Raw genomic sequence first — 23137 nt, 5'->3', positions numbered from 1 at the left:
TTATTCTCTTCTCATAATCAAATCTTTTTTTAACAGGAGATCTATAAATCACTAGTTCACTTTTTCCCTAACTTCAGCATAAGAGGTTTTCAGTCAGGTGATTTAACTGTCAGGCCCGAAAGATCAGGTCTACATGTGAAGGTCCAATTAAATTGATGTATTGCTACATAGCCTGTGCACAGTCATCTTCTCAACTATCAGTTAGCACCTGCTTGAAGTTAGATAAGAATCAACAGAAATCAAGTGGGATTGGATTTATTCCGCTCATGGCTACATAGGGATTCCTGGCTGATCCCTCTTTTAACTCCGCCCCCAGATTCTGCCACTCCTTCTCCTACATCAACAGAATCTTGAAGGTGCTGAGTTGATTGTATTTGATTGATTGAATTTAACAGTTACTTGGACTTCCAGAAGGCCTATTTTATTTTGTTTTGTTTTGTTTTCTTATTTTATTTTTATGTATTATGATAATGAACTTTGGGTAAAGGATGTGTGAAGTTCTATTCATTGTTTTTCTTCTATTCATTTCATTTTTCCTGCCTTTGTTCCTACTTCCCTTCTTTTTGGCATCATAACAATCCTGTGCAGTAGACACTTAGAATAGGAGATGGCAGTAGCCAGTCATGCTGCTTTCCATTATTGTGGCTTGCCACTAACGGAATGTCAGATTTGTAAACCCGGGTATTGGTGTGGTGTGGTTAAAAAATAATGGTGCAATTTATTTGCACAGTTGAGTTTACTTATTTATTTTACTTATATAAAATTTATATCCTGCCCCAGTCAAGAGACTCAGGGCTGCTCCCATATTTTCTTTTTTAAAAAGATCCCCTGAGAATATTAAAAACAACAAATTGAAACATCTATGTAGATGCTCAGTCATCTGGGTCATGGTTATCTCAAAAGTGCTTTTTCCAAAGGCAACTAGACCTCCTTTGTTTTTGCTTAAAGACGTTTCACTTCTCATCCAAGAAGCTTCTTCAGTTCTGACTGTCAAAACTGAAGAAGCTTCTTAGATGAGAAGCGAGACATCTTCAAGCAAGTTCAAGAAAGTTCAGTTGTCCTTTGAAAAAGCATCTTTGGGACAATTTGAAACAACACATATTTTTAAAACAACAGCACATAACAGCAGCACAACCTCAAGCCCTGAAGGCCTCCATTGGCCTTCCCTTGTCTAAGCTTGTAGGGTCTCAAGTCCTCATAGACCAGGGGTGTCAAACTGCCAGCCTGCAGGCCGGTTGCATCATGTGGAGGCCGCGCCCACCCCAGCTCCGGCAGTGCGAAAAAAGTTGCGATATGTCGCAACACATCGTGTGAAGCATTGAGTTTGACAGCCGTGTCATAGACAATGACAGGGCTTTCTTCCAAACCTCTGTCCCTTCAACTCCCAATGAGAGGTTACCCCAAATTATCACTTCCCAGGCCAGCTGCTAGGATGAGCAGATTCTTTTTGCAGATAATGGTCCCACAGGGTTACATGGATGTAGGCTTGGAGGATCAAGCCATCACTTTGAATTGTAGTTGGAAACATATTGGCAACTAATGCTACATCGGTGTAATGCTGCTGATATGACTCCCGCCCACCAGCAAGTGGGCTGCTGTACTCTGTACTTGTTGCAGTTTGTGAATAGTCTTCAAAGTCAGCCCAGGTAGAACATGTTGCGGTAGCCCAGTCTTAGATTAATGAGGGCACGGGTCAAGAATGTCTCTTTCCCACAAAAGGGAAAAGTTGGCACCTTAGGGAAAGCTGCAAAATTTTGCTCTCAACCACAGTCTCTACCTGCTGTAATGCAGAAGCCATGAGTCTTGGAGAAGCTCCAAATTTTGCCTGTTTTGAGAGTCAACGAAAGGGCTATAATCCAACCAGATGGCTCCTGGTCAGACAGGGACTCCATCTTGGAAGAGGGCTGGACACCCTGGAGACAATTGAAGCCGTGGATGGTTTAGAGTGGAATTCTGCTTTGACTCAAATCTGAGATGGATACTGCGATGTCTTAAGATCACATTTGGAGTCTCAGGGAATCAGGGTAACAGGATTATTTCCCTCGTTTTATCTCTGATACATTGTCTCTGAACATGGAGATTTTTCTCCATTTTCATATCTGATCATGGATAGAGCAAAAGAGTTTTCGAGATTCCTTATTGACTGCCTGCCAGGATGAAGTTGTGATTGTCCACGTCTGTAAATCAGTAACTGCTAGACCATCTAGGCCAACCATCCATAACTACTGGGTTTGCTAGATAAAGAACAATGGGAATTCCTGCCCAATAGGTGTAAAAGGAAGGCATTAGGAGCCAACTGGCCGAATGCCCATATTACCAGGCCAGTGACTATGAGGTCCAGTTGAGTGAGTTGAGAAGCCAGCCTCCGTAAGCTGCCGAAGCTGATCCATCACAACCAAAGTTAAGACAGCTGTAAACACCTGCCAGTCTATTACTGTGTTAGGATACGGGCAGTATTTTCTGTTAATATGCTGGTTTTCCAGCTTAATATTCTAATCAGGGCTTGACCTCTGTGCCAGGTTAGCAGTGAGTAACTAATAGGGTGAGGAGCACAGCCGCTTCTCTTTTCTTCTTGCATTTTAATTAACCGATTGGAAGGGGAGGCAAGCCATCTTTTTAAATGAGCAAATAAAAGAGTTTGTAATTTCATTATCAGCTTTGATATGCGCTGCTCAGTAAGGCAAGAATATTGCAATTTGTAGATTTGTTTCTTTACGCTTGTCAGGCGAGAGTTTAAAGGTTTATTGGACTGGGAAGGAATTACATGCATGCGTATTTAAACCACTTATTTGCTCAAATAAACCAATGCCCGGATTTCTTTTTATTTTTTTAAGCTATGTAAATTAAATCTCAGGGCGATATGTGTTTGCTTTCAGCATCCTCTTGTTTTGTAAGCCAGTTAGCTCTAAATCATAAGCTCTTTTTCAGATAAAATAGCCCCAGCAAATAAATTACTAAGTGTCCACTACAAGGGAGGATTCCTAACATTTTTCTGCACGTGTGACTCTACTGCCTTCCACTCAGCCTTCTAGGTGACATTCTGCAGGTAAACATTTTGTCCTTGGTTCATTTAAGGACTCCTGATGCCCTCATTTGTCAGAATTGAAGACAAATACCATGTGTCATATTGGAAGCTATTGCTTTATATGCAAAAACATCTCATAATGGAGAGGCTCTCAAACTTGGGGGGGGGGGGAAATCACTCCCCCTGGTGCATTATAAGCAACTTAGGGAAGTTGAAGATTTTAAAAGCCGATCAAATTTCTGCAGGTGAAGCAAGAATGCTCTGAAATCTCACTCTTGTTTTAACTAGAAAAGAGTGAAGCCTGGAGCAAAATTTGGGGCAGGTTTTGTCTGTCAAATCTAATTGCCAATCCCAGATGTTTTATTACACACAATTGAGCCCCATTTTTTTAATTTTATTTTTTGCTAAGTGAGTCGTTTAAGTGAATTTTGCCTCATATTATGACCTTTCTTTGGACAGCTGTTAAGTAAATTACTGTAATTGTTAAATTAGTGACGCGGTTATTAAGTGAATCTGGCTTCCCCATTGACTTTGTTCGTCAGAAGGTCGCAAAAGGTGATTGCATGACCCTGGGACACTGCAACCGTCATAAATATGAACCAGTTGCCAAGTGTCTGAGTTTTGATCACATGACCACGGGGATGTTGCAATGGTTGTGTGAAAAACAGTCAAAAATCACTTTTTCAGTGTCGTAACTTTGAACAGTCACTAAGCGAACTATTGTAAGTTGGTCACCACCTGTACTTATTATTTAATTGTATTCCATGGCAATTACACGGATTCATTTTAGTGAATTGCAACGTTGAAAAGTTTCAGAACCTCTTCTTAATGTGTTTCTGTTTTAGCAAAACCTATTTTAGCAATTATGGAACATAAATATGATTTTGAAAGAGACCATCACATTTTCCTGGGTGTTACATAAACAGCAATTTGTGTTTTTTGAAGTATTTTCTAAACGCAAAATGTGTCTTTCTCTACTTTTCGGGGGGGGGGGGAGAAAACCTTTTATTATAGAACCAAGTAGAACATATCAGTGTCAGAAGTTTAGACCAGGAGTTCCCAACCCCTGGTCCGTGGACTGGTACCGGGCCACCGCATGCCAGCAACTGGGCCACACAAACAAGAAAAGCCCGATCCGTGGGATGCAGGCAGCACACAAAACCATGCACTCTCCTGTCCGTGGAAAAACCTTTCTCCACGGAACCAGTCCCTGGTGCCCAAAAGGTTGGGGACCTCTGGTTTAGACCACACAAATATGATAAATAATTAAAGTCTGTATATCAAAATAACATCAGTACAGATAGTCCTCAACGTACAACCACAATTGGAATTGGAATTTCCATGTAGCTTTAAGTCAGCTAGATTTTAAGAGAATATTTATGGTGGTTGGTAAGCAAATCACACTGTTGTTCAGCAAATCCAGCTTCCCCAATGGGTGTTTTTTTTTTTGCCAGAAATTGGCAAAAAAAAAGGTTGCAAATTAGAATTACGTGACTGCAGGATGCTGCAACCTGTCATAAATGCAAGCTGGTTATCAAGCTCTCGAATTGGGTGCTTAAAAAGCACAAAGATTCTGCTGATAAGATCTCCTCTCAGGTCTGGAATTGGCAAAATAAGTGAATCCTAGAGCAAAACGGAGCAGTCTCATTCAGGAAGAATGCTTTCTTTGAAATAAAGACAGTGAGGTGAAGCACCTGTAAGCCAGGAAATAAGTAGGTCAAGCAGCTGTTCACCAGGAACTCAGAAAATGATTTTAGAAAGCTGGCTGGAGAATTCTGGAAGTTGAACCCCACACATCTTAAAGTTGCCAAGGCTGGGAAATCCTGTATTATATTGATAACGTGGACTGCCTTAAGGGCACTTAGTGGAAAATATCAGAGTTACTGCAGAGATGGCCATATTTTGATACTGATCTGTATAACTCCCAAGGTCATTCCTGCACTGTTTGTTTGGCCTGCCTGGGTGCTCCCTCACTGGAGGCTTTTAAGAACAGACTGGACAGCCAGTTGTCTGAAACGGTCCAGGGTCTCGAAGGAGGGGGTTGGACTAGAAGACCTCCAAGGCCCCTTCCAACTCTGTTATTCTCTTATTCTGTTATCTTTTCAGTGAATAAATCTAACTCATTCTCTCTTCCTCCTTTCAGATCATCATGCTCAAGAACGACATTCACCACTGCAAGACCTCAGGGATATTTCTGCGACTTGGTGCAGGTGGCTTGATTGCAGACAATAACATCCATTCCAATTGTGAAGCAGGGGTGGATATTCGGAAAGGAGCCAACCCATTAATCCTGGTATTGATGGTGGTTTTTTTAATTTTTATTTGACTGGGCACTGGATATTTACAGAGAAGAAGAAGCAGGTAAAACTCCTGCCATAGATCCCCTGCTCTTATAATTCTCTGCTTGGGATCTCTGTTAGAAAAAAAAAACAGGCCTGTATGAGGAGGAATGCAGAAACAAAGGAAACTAACAGTTCACGTTCTCCAACTTTTCACTTTTTTCATGCATTCTGTGACTGCAGCATAGGTGACAGTTTATGGTTGACAGCTTTTTCGCATCTGAAAATGATTCATTCAGCATTGCATTTGGGCCTTGTGGTGCTAAAATGCTAAACTTATAGATAGTCCAGCATATTAAAATATTCCTAATGTAAAATATAGAAGGGACGCGGTGGCTCAGTGGGTTAGGACACTGAGCTTGTCGATCAGAAGGTCGGCAGTTTGGTGGATCAAATCCCGAGTGCCGCGTAACAGAGTGAGCGCCTGTTACTCGTCCCAGCTTCTGCCCACCTAGCAGTTCGAAAGCACGTAAAAATGCAAGTAGAAAAATAGGGACCACTACGGTGGGAAGGTAACAGCGTTCCGTGCGCCTTTGGCGTCTAGTCATGCCGGCCACATGACCACGGAGACATCCTCGGACAAGCGCTGGCTCTTCGGCTTTGAAATGGAGATGAGCACCGGCCCCTAGAGTCGGAAACGACTAGCACGCATGTGCGGGGGAACCTTTACCTTTTAATGTAAAATATACTACTGAGCTGACTATAAGTGGGTATTATGATGAATAGATGTCAAGTAGGCATCTCATCTAATCTAATCTAATCTAATCTAATCTAATCTAATCTAATCTAATCTAATCTAATCTAATCTAATCCCTTTGGGAGAAGGGCGGTATAGAAATCTCAATAAATAAATTAAATTAATTAATTAATCCATGTGTTCAACAGTGAGGAGCTTTCTCCTGTACTGTGCAGAGCTGAATCATGGATTGTAGATCAAGGCAAACAGATAGACCTTGTTGTATTTCTGGAAGTCAGCCTTGTTTTAGAGAGGATACATTTATAAGAGTGTTATAAATCTTGGGACAGAGTTTGATGCATCTCAAAGTGATGCTCACAAGCTGAACTGTCTGCTAGATCAGCTGTTCTCTGCCAGGAGCCATATGGCCTCCTGGAGGTCCTAGGATATTGGGGCCACAGGTGAAAAATATGTAGTGGGGCCATGGCACATGCTGAGGGAGCCACAGAAAAGAAAAATTACTATACTGCAAATCCTGTTTTGTTAATACCACAAGACGCACCAGTATTTTGAGTAATGGAACCTGCTCCTAGAGGGGCTACAAGAGAAAACCAAGGTCAGAAGGTGGGCCATGGGTGAACAAAGATTGAGAAGCACTGCCCTGAATCAGCAGTTCAGGATCTACTCAACTTAGATAATGAGATTCAGATACAACGGATCTGATATTTAAGGACCAAATATTCCAAATTCCAACTAATCAGATTTTTTTAGCGAAATATTCCAATATTGTCCTGAACATCTTGACAATATTTGGTGCTTAGAATAAGATGAAGATATAAGATATAAGATAAGGTGGTAACCTTTATTGCCATTTTTTACTGTGGGTACAACGACACACATCAAAAAATGAAATTTAGTTGCCCGCTCTCAAAGTGAACACATACATGATACACACCTAAACGTACTATATACAACATATACATACTATGTTGTTGTTAGTTGCGAAGTCATGTCCAACCCATCGCGACCCCATGAACAATGTTCCTCCAGGCCTTCCTGTCCTCTACCACCTTCTGGAGTCCATTTAAGCTCACGCCTACTGCTTCAGTGACTCCATCCAGCCACCTCATTCTTTGTCGTCCCCTTCTTCTATTGCCCTCAATCTTTCCCAGCATTAGGCTCTTCTCCAGTGAGTCTATACTATACATACTATATAATAACTCTTTTTCAAGGTTGACACAATTGTTTTTGAGGTTGAAACAGGTTCTTTGGAGCTTGAATCCAAACCAGTTGAAGATTAAAACAGAATAGTGGGATTGGCTGTTTTGAACCCAGGACAGAGGCTTCGAAACTTGAAACAAATAGTTTGCATACAATTGTTAATGACTTGATTGGACATATGCTTTTATGTATGGAGTATGTGCAAGAAATTATGATTTAATGCCTGACTACTCATCCTTCTGATTTTTTTTAATGTAGGAAACCCCAAGCTTTTTAATATAACTCTGCTTACGCTTACAATTTTAGCCTCCAATGCCATGTATTCTTAAACCTTTTGAGGTAGTTATCTGATTATACTCCCTTGTAAATGTAGATTCCCCTCACCGGGTTGATTGCCAACTGATCAGGAACTAACATTTGCTTGGGCTTCCTCATGTACCTGCAAAAATAAGCAGGAAACACACTTTTCACTAATTAAGATAAAATATGATTATTTACTAATGTCTGCTGTGAAGCTATGGTTAGAGACACAGTAGAGAAACTGAGAAGTAGCAAAGAGCTTCTTGATGCAACAGCTTCTCTCCACCGTGAGAGTCCTTGGAATTGCCGAACTGTATGGTCTGTGAGCAGAGTAATAGCTGAGAGGTGAAGGCAGAGAATGACAAATGATGTGCAAGGTATATGTTCTAATTAGGGGTAATAGCTGAGAGTACAGATACATGTTCACCAGGACATTCTTTTTTTTTCCATTCAGTTGCTCTAAAGTAGTTTGATGATCTTAGATTAGAATAGAATAGAACTGGAAGGGACCTTGGAGGTCTTCTAGTCCAGCCCCCTGATCAAGCATCAGGCCTTCTTCAATAGGATCCAAAAATGGACATATATTTTTCTGAAATGAAAAGCTTGTAGCATTTTTAGGATCTGGATGTCTTGGTCTGAAAGCATGTTGAAGTTCTTGATTTAGTGTGATGGGCCTCATTCACTCTTGTCTTCTCCTTTTATTCTTTTTTTTCCCTCCCCACCATGCATAAAATAATGTGGCAGTGTAATAGAATCCACAGTGGCCTTCGCTCCGGCATCGTTGCCCTTGGCAACGGAAAAGGCGTCATCCGTAGCAATCAAATCTATGGGAATAAGGAGGCTGGCATTTACATTCTATATAATGGCAATCCTCTGGTAAGGTAGGTATGTGGGTTGCAGCATTGTTTTGCTATGTTTAAGTGCCACTTCTGTGAGGAAACGGCTCTTTCTCCTGTTAAAGGGCAGACAGTAAAGATGTTGCTTTTGCTAAAGGCTCCAAGGAGGCAGTTTGGCATTTGACAATTGCATAAGGCTTTGAGAGAGTGGCTTTCATTAAATCCTCTCAGAGATTCAAGAGAAGCCCTCAGTGAGACATTCAAACATGGTGGGGGAGCTTCCACAGCAAAGCCTATTGTTACTAAGCAAAGACAGGTGAATGTGCTCCTTCATTCCTGACAGTAGAGTGCCCCGTCAATTTCCAACCACCTTTGTCCTGAACAACAGCCTTCTCCACCTGGTGTGGATAACAACTCCCATTATCCCCAGCCAACCTTTTTGTAAGCACCTTAGGTGTGCAAGATCTGTACTGTGTCTGACTAGAGCTATGTGTTCCAGAACCATAGCCTAGTGAAAAATAGGTGTTTTTTTAACTAAAAAAGAACTTTGAGACATCTTAATTTGTCTTTAGGTATGGAAACTTCAACAAAACCGTTCACATATTCTTTTAATCTGTGTTTAGTTTTGGCTTAGCATGGTGTTTGATTTTAGAAACTATGGTTTAGGACTTAACTGTGACCCTGGGCAATCTGGCTTGTTCATCAAATTGCATATTGCAAGGTGTAAACTGAGCCCTAAGTCAATTTTTGTTTTGAGTTCAGTACTAGTACGTGTTTTGGATCCTGTCCCAGTCTACCTTCTGCCCACCCTTCCTCTGTAGAATGCCTCAGTAGCTTTTTTAATGTAAGGCAGGGGTCTTCAAACTTGGCCCTTTTATAACTTGTGGACTTCAACTCCCAGAATTCCTCAGCCAGGCACGCTGGCTGAGGAATTCTGGGAGTTGAAGTCCACAAGTCATAAAAGGGCCAAGTTTGAAGACCCCTGATGTAAGGAAATCTCCACTGTAGGTTGCACATTTCCCCTGTAAGCTGCATGGAAAGCATCCAAGAAGCCCTTCTCAATTGATAAGACTCTCACCTCATTGCCATCTACGCAGGAGGATTGTGTGAAGCCCCTTTCAGCCCTGAGACTATTCTATGGATTTGATTTCTCCCACTGTGGCTGGAGAGTGGTAACATGTTCATATGACTTCCAGTTCAAATGGAAATGATCCGAACAACAGCTACAACCTAGTTAGGTTTAAGTGTTTGAGAATGGCTTATTCCACCATAATGGTTTGATAAGTAGAACACTTTAAAAAAAAAACTACAAACTATAAGAGTTGAGGTCAAACACTTCTCCAAAGCCAGTGGGAATCAGATTTGTCAAGTGAGTATCATTTCTAAGTAGGGAGCTGCCCTGGATATGATAATGATTCAGGCAATCCACCTGGAAGAAAACATGCATAAAGGAATCAGCAGCTCAATGTGGAGGCTTAATCTCCCTTCCCGGCTATTGTGTCAGCAGCCGCTGCAGCCAAGCATTCGCAAAAGGCTGTTGAAATCAAAATGTCTATTTGTGTCTAAACAAAACAAGAGGCAGCCCCATTAATGATTTAGTCTTATTCCACAAGGATTTGTTGTGCCTAAGAAAGTGTTGCTACACTAATTGTTCCTCAGTGACTTATATGTACTAAAAAGATTCTCACTTGGGTCCATTCTCGTAACAATATTCCAAAATGCATGGGTTTTCATGGGGAGGCGTTCTCAGAAACAAAAGAAAATTGCATTGGGAAGATTTTCTTTTGTTGTTTACTCATGAGTCTGAAAAATTTCATTTTTAATTACAATCATCAGAGAAATATCCCAGAGTATCTTTTGGTTCCTCATCCCCGCAATACATAAATCATATTCCGTCCTCCACTTCCTCAGTAGTACACAGAAATTGTGCTTTGATTTTGTTATAGCAAAGTGGAGAAAGCAATATAGAAAACCTTGTTCCTTTCTGATAGCAAGCAGAAAATGCAGCATCAGAATTAAGAATGTGAAATTAGGAACTAGGTTTTTTCCAGTTGTCATATTTCTAAGTACAAAGGGTTTTGAATTTGAACCGCTTCAAATGTGAAACATCCCATTTGAGTTCAAACTGGCCATGTCAATCACACGTGAAGTGTTCTGAACTCAGAATATTTTTAAAATTATTAGAATGACCTATTCTGAATATATAATAAATAATTTTGCTCCCCAAGCTACTATCTCAGTCTTGATTTAGGGCATTTCAAATTGGAGACAGTTCAAATTCGAAATGTTTTACAGACCTATCAGTAGTTGCATTCACACTACATGCTAGCCATCTGTCAAGAATGAAACTTTGGCAGCTATGTGCCTGTGTTTCATCTTGCTTTTAGATTAAGAGAGGGGGGAGATGTTACTTTCAAGTGGGTTAAATGGAAAAATGAAACCTCTTTGATTCAGCTGAACACCGTGAGAGCCCGAAGCCTTGTCAAGGACACCAGAACAGGTGTGGGTTTGAAGTAACCGGTTCCCAGAACAAGTGAACTTATTGATATGAATTACATAAGATGTTGGAGGTTTTGCTGGGAAAGTCTATGAACTGGTGTCAGAATTAGTTTTGCTTTGACAAAACCATGCAGTGTATTCAATAAACAGTAAGATTTTCAGAAACAGAATGAACCTGGAGTTTTATTTGGATTCTTGAGCTGGATGTTAACACCATCATATGATTTGCTGGTTTATATCTTAGCTTAGAGATGTGGAAAATTCCATGATTTAGAATGGGAATCTAGAGTTCTCTGAAATGTTCTATTCCTCTTTTGCTGAACTTCTGCTAGCATATGCTATGTGGGCGATGGGGGTAGACATTTGGCAATTTTTGGAAATCTCAAAACCCATTAAAGGCCTGAAGAGATTTGGCATAGTCCAGAGGAAAAAGGAAACATTTCAGAGTTTTTTTTGGTAATGTTCAGTTGCTGAATTGGCTGAATTAGCTCATCCATTTTTGTGGGAACCCAGCTAGTTGTAATTTTTTCAGTAAAAGATGGGTAGTTACTGGTTCCCTCAGCTTAACCTCCCTCATAGAGTTGTGATTATGAGGAACCACGATTGCTATAAGTTCCTTGGATAATGAATTGTATAACTAAATCTTCAGATTAGAAGGTAGCAAATAATAAAAGTGGTTCTTTCTGGATTTTAACTACTGACTGTCAAAGATAGCTTCTTTGAACTGGCAGTGTTGGCTTTTTTATGCAAGACTTGTCTCGGTGTTGGTGAGTTGAAGGCCCCGAATCATCGGTGCTCCTTTGATCTCCACCTGAAATATTCCATTCCAGACTCATTTTTGCTCTGGTTAAATTTATTCCAGTCCTGGACTTGCATATTCCACTTAATTTAGGTTGTAGCAGTTTTCATACTGCTTGAAATGAACAGTTCATGTTTTCCCAGGTGGCTGTTTCACTTCTAGTGTGCTTTGTAACCTGTTTTCATTGTGCTATGTTATTTTGGCCTTTCTACAGAGAGCAAATTGTCCCTAACCATTTTTCTTTTAACACTATAATTTGTCAAGAAAGCACATTACTTCCACGGGGCTGTTAAACTTTCCAAAGAGCTCCAGAAACACTTTCTGCATTGCCTTGTTTATCATTTGGAAAATAAATAAATATTGCAAAGGATGGTGAGGCTGTTTAGTTGTTTGCTCACTATGCCCAAAGCAGCAACCAGGACGTTGTGCCTTCACACTACACAAAGCGATGCATCCCCTGATATATTAGATTCTTATATATCTTCCACCCTCCACACTTAGCAAAGAACTTAAAAGTGCAAAGGGATGCTCCTAAAGAAAAGGCAAGATTCATAAGCATTGCCAAAATAGCAGGCTTCAGAAAGCCTCATTCATCAATCACAGGGAAGGTAGAAGTAGATTGGGAACTGCAGATAGTCCTTGACTTACCACAGTTCGTTTAGTAACCAAGTTACAATGGCAGTGAAAAAAGTGACTTATGACTGTTTTTCACACTTACAACCCTTTCAGCATCCCCATGGTCATGTGATCAAGATTCAGATGCTTGGCAACTAGGTCATACTTACGACGGTTGCAGTGTCCCAAGGTCACATGATCACTTTTTGCGACCTTCTGACAAGCAAGGTCAGTGGGGAAGCCAAATTCACTTAACAACCAGGTTACTAACTTAATAGCTGCAGTGATTCACTTAACAACTGTGGCACGAAAGGCCATAAAATGAGGCAAAACTCACAACTGACTTGCTTAGCAACAGCCATTTTGCGCTTAGTTGTGGACTGAGGACTACATGTAGTGATGGATTTGAGGATGATTTGCAGAAAAGCTTACAAATTGAAAACAATAATTGCTATGGCAGGCTGTTTATCTCTTCGCTCAGCATTCCTCAGCTAAGAGGTGGGAAATTAATTGCTTATCTGATTCTAGTGCTGCACTGCTGGACTCTTATAAAGTTTTCCGTTAGAATGTGTGTACTCCAATGAACATCTGTATACACAGTATAGGTTTTAGTAGTGATACTTTTATTTGGTATGCAGTCAAATATTTAATACAAGCCAAATAATATCAGCACAATATTAACCAGTACCTGGAAAATAACAGTCGACTGGTGGCGAGTGTGGGCGCGCTGGATTTGTGGAACCATCTTCTGGTTGAGCTCCGGATGGCGCCCGACCTTCGCTCCTTCCGGCGCGATCTAAAGACTTACCTGTTCGAACAAGCCGGCCTGGCCTGATGGGTGATGGGTTTGGGTTTTATTGTTTTTTATGTATTTTAACTTATTGTTATAGTTTTTGGGCATCTTGTTTAATCTTTTTTAACTTTTGTATTCTTGTTTTTTAACATGTATTGCCCTGTTCACCGCCCTGAGTCCTTCGGGAGAAGGGCGGTATACAAATATAATAAAATAAATAAATAAATAAATAAACAGTGTAACGATCAGTTTTTAAAACATTGTTTAATCCCAGCACAGCCCTAATTTAAACTGGCACCCAGCACTGCTGTTGAAAAAATTGCTCCAGCTTAATAATAAATGTTTGACAGGCGTTTTTTATATCTCAGGAAATTGGACCTCAGGTGAAACTCGAAGGGGCAATCAGTTGCAAAGAGTAGGGCTGGAAGGAGAAAAAGAAGTAAAATGTAAAGAGATGGCTGTTCATTTCCCCAAATATTTTCTTTAACATCCAGTGTCATTCATTGCTGCAAATAAAAATAATGCTAAAGACTAATGCCGGCTTTCTTCCTATTCCTTTTTAAAATTATTTTTAAGGAGCTTGGCAAGCACCAAGGGAGACGGCAGAACATGGTGCTGTTCTTTGCTCATTGCCTTTTTATTGCTTATTAGGTTTTTTTTAATCCCACCTTTTATTATTTTTATAAATAAGGCAACAAACTTACCTAATAGTCCTTTCTCCTCCTGTTTCCACCCACCCACCCTAATATCAATAGCCTAAAGTGGAGCAGTGGGCTAATGCCTCCTTAAGTAACACCAGCTGCCTGCAATTAGTGCAGGTTCGCATCCCACCAGGCTCAAGGTTGACTCAGCCTTCCATCCTTCCGAGGTAGGTAAAATGAGGACCCAGATTGTTGGGGGCAATTAAGCTAACTTTGTAATAATGCCGCTTGGGTGTGTGTGTGAAAAGCCCTAATAAGCAGGCATATACATAGAATGAAGGCTACTGCTAAGCTTGTAAGCCGCCCTGAGTCTTCGGAGAAGGGCGGGATAAAAATGGAATTAAAATAAAAATAAAATAAAAAATAAAGCAGAACTAGAACTCACAGTCTCCTGGTTTCTAGGTCAGCACCTTAACCACTGCAGCAGACCGGCTCTTCCTTGTCATCAGTGAACTTGGGTTAGCATCCACACTCAGAAAAAGAGCCTAATATTATGTTGATTTCTCTCGCATGGAAAATTATGAGGCAAATGGAAAAGGATAGTGTCAGAATCCATTTATATCCCATTCATAAAACTCTTATCTGTATGTTCTAAAATATTACATCCCTCACTGGATTCTGCCATTCCCAAGGAGGAGGAGAAAAGATGTTAATTGGCTATCCTTATCCATTTGTTGCAAGGGTGTTTATTTCAGCCTGCCTGGAGGCCGTCATTAGACCAGGGGAAGAACCTTTGAACTGAGAAGAACAAAAAAGGGAGCGGGGGGGGGGGGGAGAGATCTGGTTTGTATCTCCGATTAGAATCTGAAAGGGAGGAAGGAAATGTCATAAAGGCATGGAAGATCCCTCTTCCCTTGGAAGGTTTTGACACCTGAACCTTAATTGATCCGGGACTGACCAAATGGACTTTGGGGAGGGGATTTCACTGGGGGACGCTTTAAAAGTACCAACCTGTAACACAGTTTTCAGATCCTGTCTAGATTTCCCACTGACAATTATGTTTTAGTAAAAGTTCCTTTTGGACAAATGCTGTCTCCAAGAGTTCTTCTTTCCTAAGACGTGGATTGGGGTGGGACCTGACAGATAGTGCAGATGATCATGGTTTCCACAATGGAGTGTGCTCCTCCTGCTTCTTTCCTTTGCAGCTGGGAATCAGTTTGGCCACTTACCTTGAGGCAACTGTGACTAACAGCCTGAAGGTGTCTTTGTGTTGACTGGCAACATTGGCAACATTGCAAGTTGACTCACAAGCTCAGCTTGGGCTGCCTTAAAATCTGGTCCTATGAAAAGGCCTGATGTACCTATTTGAACAAGCCGGCCTGGCCTGATGGGGGATGCGTTGGGGTTTTTTATTGGGGATTTTTTACATTTTTCTACTGTTTTTAGTGCGGGCTCTTATTTAATTCTCTTTTTAATTTTTGTATTTTGTATTTTTATATATGCCCTGTTCACCGCCCTGAGTCCTTCGGGAGAAGGGCGGTATACAAATATAATAAAATAAAATAAATAAATAAATAAGAAAACAAAGGAACCCCTATAGAAAGGAGACAGGTTCATATTGTACTAATAACAGGATTGCTATAATAATAGTTTATTGAACAAGCCAGAAGGGACCCATTCAGACAAAACCCAAAGTTTAAACTAGAATGGTAAGCCATGCACAGTGAAAGCCAAACTACTCTGGAATTATGCAATTTGTACGTGTAAGTGAAGACTGAGAAAATGTAAGAAAGCAAGTAAGCAAACAAGCTGCTTTTAAATGTTGGAGCAAAAATTTGTGTTGTTGCTGCTGTTGCTGCAATTGAATCTCTTCATCTAGAACAGGGGTGTCAAACTCAATTTCATTGAGGGCCACATCAGCTTTGCGGTTGCCCTCAAGGGGCCGGGTGGGTATGGCCTGGGTGGGCGTGGCCTACTGGGTGGGCGTGGCTAGAGTGCGTATGGCCTACTGGGTGGGCGTGGCCAGCTCTACATCGTTCGCATCAAGGGTGCCTATGGGGGACTGGGCAGGAGTGGGACAGATCTGAGGGTCTCTGGCAGAAGGAGGGTCTCTGGGCCAGGGCCAAGGCAGTGGGGGCCGGTCCCTCACTGTTTCCAGGATGGCTTCACGGGCCACATGAAACCACTTCGCGGGCCGGATCTGGCCCCCGGGCCTTGTGTTTGACATGTCTGATCTAGAATGAACTATTGGGAAAACTTGTCAGCAAGTACATGAGTGGCGTGTAAAAATTGGCTGTTCCTCCTTTCTTTTCGCTCCAGCGGGAACCATATATTCCAGGGTCTTGCCGCTGGTATAGCTGTGAATGAGAATGGAAGAGGCCAGATCACAGGTAGGAAAAGACAACATTTTATATTTGATTCTTACTGAATCTAATAAGATGTCACCCTCAAAGCATTGTATTCTAATTTGAATTGCTGCATTGCTTCATTTCGAACCTAGCAGTTCGAAAGCACGTAAAAATGCAAGTAGAAAAATAGGGACCACTACGGTGGGAAGGTAACAGCGTTCCTTCCTTTAGAAAATGTCATCCGAGAAAACCAATGGGGAGGTGCAGACATCCGGCGTGGGGGGGATCCTGTCCTCAGGAGTAACCTGATCTGCTGTGGCTATTCGGATGGAGTGGTTATCGGAGAACGAGGAAAAGGACTTGTAGAAGGAAACACCATTTATGGTAAGCCTGTTCTAAATCTCCTTTTCAAATGAAATCTGGGGTGTATTTGGAAAATACAGGGTTGTTGGAGTTTTTTAAGTGACCTGGAAACATTTTTATTTTATTTTTTTATTTATTTTAATTCCATTTATATCCTGCCCTTCTCCGAAGACACAGGGCGGCTTACAAACTTAGCAGTAGCCTTCATTCTATGTATATGCCTGCTTATTAGGGCTTTCACACACACCCCCAAGCGGCATTATTACAAAGTCAGCTTAATTGCCCCCAACAATCTGGGTCCTCATTTTACCTACCTCGGAAGGATGGAAGGCTGAGTCAACCTTGAGCCTGGTGGGATGCGAACCTGCACTAATTGCAGGCAGCTGGTGTTACTTAAGGAGGCATTAGCCCACTGCTCCACCAAGGCTCTTTTTTAAGACTCTCAGTGTAATTAGATTCTGGCCTGAGTAGCTGTTGATTCTCCTGCAGAACATGAAAATCCAAAAGAAAGACATTTGTAGAGTGTCTAAATTGTATGATATCTTGTGAATTTGGCACACGGGGTCATTTAGGTTATCTCATTCTTCTGTTGTTTGTGGTAGAGATCATTGTCTGGTGTTTGGCACAAAAGCAGGTTGAACTCATGCCTTTTTCCCCATGAAGATTTCTCTTCCACATCTGCAGGATTTCTGTGGCTGGTATAGTGTTCAAGCCAATTGATAGGTCAAAATAGGACAAAGACCTCTGGTTTTTGATACCTGAATCCAGTTTTAGAAATGGATGTCTTCTATTCCTGAACCTCGGCTTTCCATTGCTAGGAACTGCAGGAGACTTGAGCTCTTCCTGGGAAGGCTGGAGACCCCAAGCAAGGGCAAAAGCCAACTTCCTTGTATCTATACCAAGTACCACTAAATCAAGGGTCTTTCAGCCTCCCAAGTCAGTGATCAAAGCTATGGCCTAAATATTTGACTCTTCTTGATTAGGACCTTGAAGTCTTCTCCAGTATATAGCAATGCCAATAGCACTTAGACTTACATACTGCTTCACAGTGCTTTACAGCCCTCTCTAAGTGGTTTACAGAGTCAGCATATTATCCCCAACAATCTGCGTCCTCATTTTACTGACCTCGGAAGGATGGAAAGCTGAGTCAACCTTGAGCCAGTGGGAATCGAACTGCCGAACTGCTGGCAGCCAGCAGTCAGCAGAAGTAGCCTGCAGTACGGCTCATGGTTATAGCCTTGGACCAAAGTGCTTCTCGGTTCTGGTGCCAAAGCTCTGACATAATTTGAAAGGAAACCTGACAAATGTATATGCTTCTCTTGTAGGTAATAAGGGCTGTGGTGTCTGGATAATGTCATCCAGCCTTCCCCATGTTACCAACAACCAAATAGGGCACAACAGCATCTATGGCATTGCAGTGTTTTGCCGCAAGGACGATGCTAACGATTATCTTGTCAACCAAGGAGGCAATGAGAATTTCAATGAAGAAGGAGAAGCAGCCAACTGGGAGAATGACCTGGAAAGTGAAGATGAACGCTTGACATCCCGGCGGCCCATCAACGTGGCCCTTGTGGAGTCAAACAACATCAACCATAATGGAGGTGAGTCCTCATTGGATAACCAGCTTAATATGAAGGAAAGCTTAAAGGGGCCACCCCTTAATAATTTGTGCAAAGTCCCTGCAGAAACACAGTAACGTAGAGAGATGTCTTAATCCTTTACAGAACATGTTAGCCATCCTGCTACATGATACTTGCGTGGATAAACCACATGCTAGTTTCTAGCACACAAATTTCTAGTTTACTCCTTTTGATCCAGTTTTAGTCTCTGGATAGTAAATAATTTATAATTATCATTTTACTTTCAATACTAGATGAAGTTGGGACAGATCCCATTTTAAGTTTCATTGACTGACTTTGTACAGGTAGTCCTCGACGTACGACCACTATTGAGCCCAAAATTCCATTTGCTAAGTGAGACATTCGTTAAGTGAGTTTTGCCCCATGTTACGATGTCTCTTGCCACTGCAGTGAAGCACTACAGTTGATAAGTTAGTAACCCAGTTGTTAAGTGAATCTGGCTTCCCCCATTGACTTTGCTTGTCAGAAGGTTGCAAAAGGTGATCACACGACCCCGGGACACTGCAGCGGTCATAACTTGGAACCGGTTGCCAAATGTCTGAATTTTGATCACATGGTCATGGGGATGCGGCAAAGGCTGTAACTATGAAAAACAGGCATAAGTCATATTTTTCAGTGTTGCTGTAACTTTGAACTGTCACTAAATGAACTGTTGTAAGTCGAGTGTAGGCATTTGGGTTACCGTCTGAAATTGTGTGTATGTGTGTGTATATGGCATGCCAAAGAGAAGATTGCACTGCTTTGACTTTTCAGTGAACCTCAACTGGGGATGTGCCATTTTAACTGCTGAAATGTGTGAATTGCAGATGAAGCAGAGAATTAAGCTGTAGACTGTGATGCTGATCCTACAGAATACAGTAGGCATGAGGATAATATTCATGATGATGACAAACTCTAGTCTTGGTTTTCTGGGGTTCAATGTTGTGCCTGTAATCACTGCCCCCAAATTACACTCAATAGCTGCCTGAAATTACTTTATTCCCTCAGTGATCTCAGTCCCGGTGATGCACCGCTATGGTTATTTTTTGCCATTTGGTATATTTGCATTAGCCCCATTTAACAAAAGCCAACCATCTATTTTAAATGTAGATATCAACTAGGGAACCTATTTAGATCGCACGCCAAAGTCTGTTTTGTCTTTCTCTCCTCTTCGATTCCCCCTCTATATTCTCTTTTTCTTTTTTTTTTCATAGCTGCTGGCTTATATGTCAAAAGCAGCGAAGCTCTGAATATCATTGGAAATGCCATCCACGCCAACCATGACTACGGGGTTGCTGTGTTTCAAAGCTTGCAACTCACCCGAATAGCAAATAACAGCATTTCTTGCAATAGCCTCGGGGGAGTCTTGGTGGAAGCCGAGTGCCGGGTGGAGCTCCGTGGCAATGGGATCTATGACAACAGCAGCCATGGCGTTAGCTCCAAGGGCGATGGGGTCATCATGGAGAATGACGTTCTAGGAAATCAAGGATGTGGCCTCCGGCTCTTGCAGGCAGCTGACATGAAGGTGGGTGCTTGAAAAAAAAGAACAGGCTGAGATGGGTGGCTGACTCAAAGTCCCTCCATGAATTTCCCAGCTAGATTGGCACTATGTCTCTGAATATTGCAATGCTCCACTGGATAACTTCAGTCAGAAGCCTGAGGATCATTTGACGCTGCTACTTGGAGTTTGGCCAGGATCCATTGTTTTCCCAAGAGAAGATGCCAAGAAGTCAACGTTTTGGATCATTCCTTGGAGGGTTCTTCTGCTTTAGGGAGAAATTCATTATAGAACATTAACGCTATGCTGGCGCCAAGAATTGATAGGTACAAAAGAGATAAAAACAGGGTTGGATTCGGTTGTTCACTAAGTTGGGTGAATTCTTCCACCAGATGCATTGGTAATCCAATGTAGCAGCCTTCCCATTTCCAGGGCTGCAATGTAGTTTCATAGCCCCAAAGATGCTTTTTCAAAAGGCAACTAGATTTCCTTTGGTTGTTTTTTTTTCCTTGAAGACATTTCGCTTCTCATCCAAGAAGCTTCCTCAGTTCAGAACTGAAGAAGCTTCTTGGATGAGAAGTGAAACGTCTACAAGAAAAACAAAACAAAAGGAAGTCCAGCTGCCTTTTGAAAAAGAACCTGTGGGACAACCATGATCTGGATGAGTAAGAATATCCATAGACATGTAGTTTCGTAGCCTTTTCTTCTATCTCCTAGTACAGTGGTAGGCAACCTTGGCTCTTTTATGACTCGTGGACTTCAACTTCCAGAATTCCCGAGCCAGCAGAGCTGGCTCAGGAATTCTGGGAGTTGAAGTCCATGTGGCATAGAAGAGCCAAAGTTGCCTACCCCTGTCCTAGTAAATAGGAGAACTGCATCAATATAACGTTGCTGATTTAGCTTCCCTTCATTTAATGGAAGGAAATGCAAAAACTAGCATAAACCCTAAAATACTTAAAGAACAATTCTCCCTCCCTGTCATTAAAAATCAAAGAATGCCCCCCCACCCTCATGGAAGGGTGCGTTAATGTTTATCTCGATGACTTGCTTGGCATCATACCACTCTCTGTGTATCCAGAATTAAGTGGAGCCATCAAACATTGTCCTCTAGGAACCCTACTTTGATTGGGGATTCAAAGAACCAGGAACTGCTGGCATGCATGCAGTATCCAATATGACAGATTAGGTTTCACGAATTCTGAGCTATTAGCTACCAGAGCATAGCGGGCCTCATCAAATCTGAACATAGAAATTTATCCAGTAGTATGAAGGGAAGCAGGCACATTATATGTGCAGAAGGAACAGATACCTTTCTCTTCCTCCATCCCCGAAAATTCCCAGTGGGTCAGAAAGCAATTCTCTCTCTTTTTTTTCTGTTCTCCATTTCACACCCATCAAACTTAACATCTGGATATTTGAAGTCCTAATTGCTTCACATGACCTTACTCAAGTGTAGCATCTAAACAAGAGGGTCCCAACTGAGAGGAACATTTGTCACAGGGGAGAATTTGGTCATCAACAAAATAGTTGCTAGAGCAGGCATGGCCAGTCACAATATACGTGTTTTCCAAAAGGCAAATAGGTAAGGATGTTGCCACATTTGTTTACCTCCCAGTAACTCCCTACCAAATCCCATCTAATATTTTTCTGTCTGGGAGGGACTCCTGGTGGACTGAACTGTAGCCACTTACCCTTTATTTTTCTCCTAAGAATGTGACATGGACCGAAACATTGTTGTGAGGACAGAAGGAGCATGGGAAATAAAGCTGATGCTAGATGCTGATGTTTGGCTTCTCAACATGCCAGCTGGTAGCATTAAAAGTCAAGCAGGGCAATGATAGATGCCATGGGATATATTCCGACCACATTGACCCCCTTAAACAATAGATGAAGGCCCCTCAGGTGGCAATTAATTTTCTCAACGGGCCACATAGGAAACTGGGACTGTTGTGGAGAGCTGAATCAAGAGGGGCGCCACTGCAAGTCCAGACAGAGATAGCCAAAGGGCGAAATGTGGCCCGTAGGCCGTAATGGGTTGGATGTGGCCCGCAGGCTGTAGAATGCTCAGGTCTGCTTTTGGGCATGAAAATGAAAAGCACTCAATTAAAAATTTTGCTAGTGATGCTCAAGCTTTTTCAGTGTGGCTTACATATTTCTATGTACTGAAGTAATTTAAGAACATAGTGCATTCTTTAAATGATGGTTGTGCTCTTCCAAATTTGATAGCCATATTCACTGTGAAAAGGAATGACATGTTACTGTTCTGTTATGCGCTCCAGGTAACCAAAAACAGAATCCACTCCTTTCGAGCTTACGGGATTGAGATGCTTGATCAGACCAAGGCTCTAGTACAAGATAACTTGATTTTTCAAGGGAAGAGCAAAAAGACTATTTTACAGCAAGTGTCCAGCATGGAGGATTGTGTCATTCAGAATAATAAGATCCTTGCTTTCAGAAAAAAGTAAGTTTGAATGGGACTTCAGTAAATGAAAAGCTCTGTCAGTGGTAGTTCTACATTGGGGGTTCGTGGATGAACTAGTTACGACAACAGAGCCTTGGTGGAGCAGTGGGCTAATGCCTCCTTAAGTAACACCAGCTGCCTGCAATTAGTGCAGGTTCCCATCCCACCAGGCTCAAGGTTGACTCAGCCTTCCATCCTTCCGAGGTAGGTAAAATGAGGACCCAGATTGTTGGGGGCAATTAAGCTGACTTTGTAATAATGCCGCTTGGGGTGGGTGGGTGAAAGCCCTAATAAGCAGGCATATACATAGAATGAAGGCTACTGCTAAGCTTGTAAGCCGCCCTGAGTCTTCGGAGAAGGGCGGGGTATAAATGGAATTAAAATAAAAAATAAAACATCCAGGAACTGAGAATTGCCGTTGGTTTCTTTATTGAATAGTATTTGCAATCCACCCCAATCCCAAAGGAGACTGGGTAGTACTCTGGTGATCCTTGTTTACCAACCTCTCATTCAGCAACCATTTGCAATGACATTAAATGAGTAGTACTTACAACTGGGCCTTGACGTTCCAGCCATTGCACCACCCCTGCGATCACGTGATTATCATTTGCACTCTTCCCTGATAGCTTCTCACAAGCAAAGTCAGTGGGAAAGCCAACAGGTAAGTCCCACCAGTCTCCCTGTGCTCTCGTGGCATCACTCCGTTCATTCACCAGTCTTCTTGCATGATGCTGCAGTATAACCCCACAGCGAGGTTCCCCCTAGCCTAATCCATCCCCGTTGCAGGCTCCACCTTCCGGAGCTCCTACGCGAAATATTTCTTGGAACTCACTCATCTAGACTGGGTGATTGCCTTTTTAAGCCTCCCAGGTCCAGGGCTAATGAACCCAGGTAATGTGGAGAAGTTTTTCATGGATTCTGAAGTTTTTTTTTAAAAAATTCCATTTATATCCCGCCCTTCTCCGAAGACTCAGGGCGGCTTACAATCTTAGCAGATATTGTAGGAGGTGATGTTCTGCTGGGGTGATAGTGGGAATCTCTCTGCACAGAAGACGAATGGTATATCATGAAGAGGAGATGTTGGAATTCTTCTCCTTGGTGTGT

At 41.9% G+C, this 23137-nt stretch overlaps 1 protein-coding gene and 1 long non-coding RNA gene across 2 annotated transcripts in view; one reads left to right on the top strand and one right to left on the bottom strand.

Annotated features, from left to right (window-relative positions):
- Positions 1-23137, top strand: part of FBXO10 (F-box protein 10) — a gene marked incomplete at its 3' end in the record, with an annotated part of 35425 nt that overhangs the window by 11378 nt on the left and 910 nt on the right. The window contains exons 4-10 of the mRNA XM_081318423.1: positions 5169-5318; positions 8306-8442; positions 16064-16134; positions 16324-16476; positions 17781-18056; positions 19289-19599; positions 21852-22033. Coding sequence (XP_081174549.1) covers positions 5169-5318; positions 8306-8442; positions 16064-16134; positions 16324-16476; positions 17781-18056; positions 19289-19599; positions 21852-22033 — 1280 coding nt within the window. The remainder of the gene's footprint in view (positions 1-5168; positions 5319-8305; positions 8443-16063; positions 16135-16323; positions 16477-17780; positions 18057-19288; positions 19600-21851; positions 22034-23137) is intronic.
- LOC308662525 lies at positions 13351-14814 on the bottom strand. The gene is made up of 2 exons (XR_014025222.1): positions 14190-14814; positions 13351-13524 (listed from the first exon to the last, which is right to left on the bottom strand). It is a non-coding gene; the product is annotated as an uncharacterized lncRNA (long non-coding RNA).

The sequence above is a fragment of the Vipera berus genome (assembly GCF_964194415.1).
Source record: "Vipera berus genome assembly, chromosome: 2".
NCBI classification, from domain to species: Eukaryota; Metazoa; Chordata; class Lepidosauria; order Squamata; family Viperidae; genus Vipera; species Vipera berus.
The sequence above is the reverse complement of the archived record's forward strand: the minus strand, read 5'-3'. Positions and strand labels throughout refer to the sequence as shown.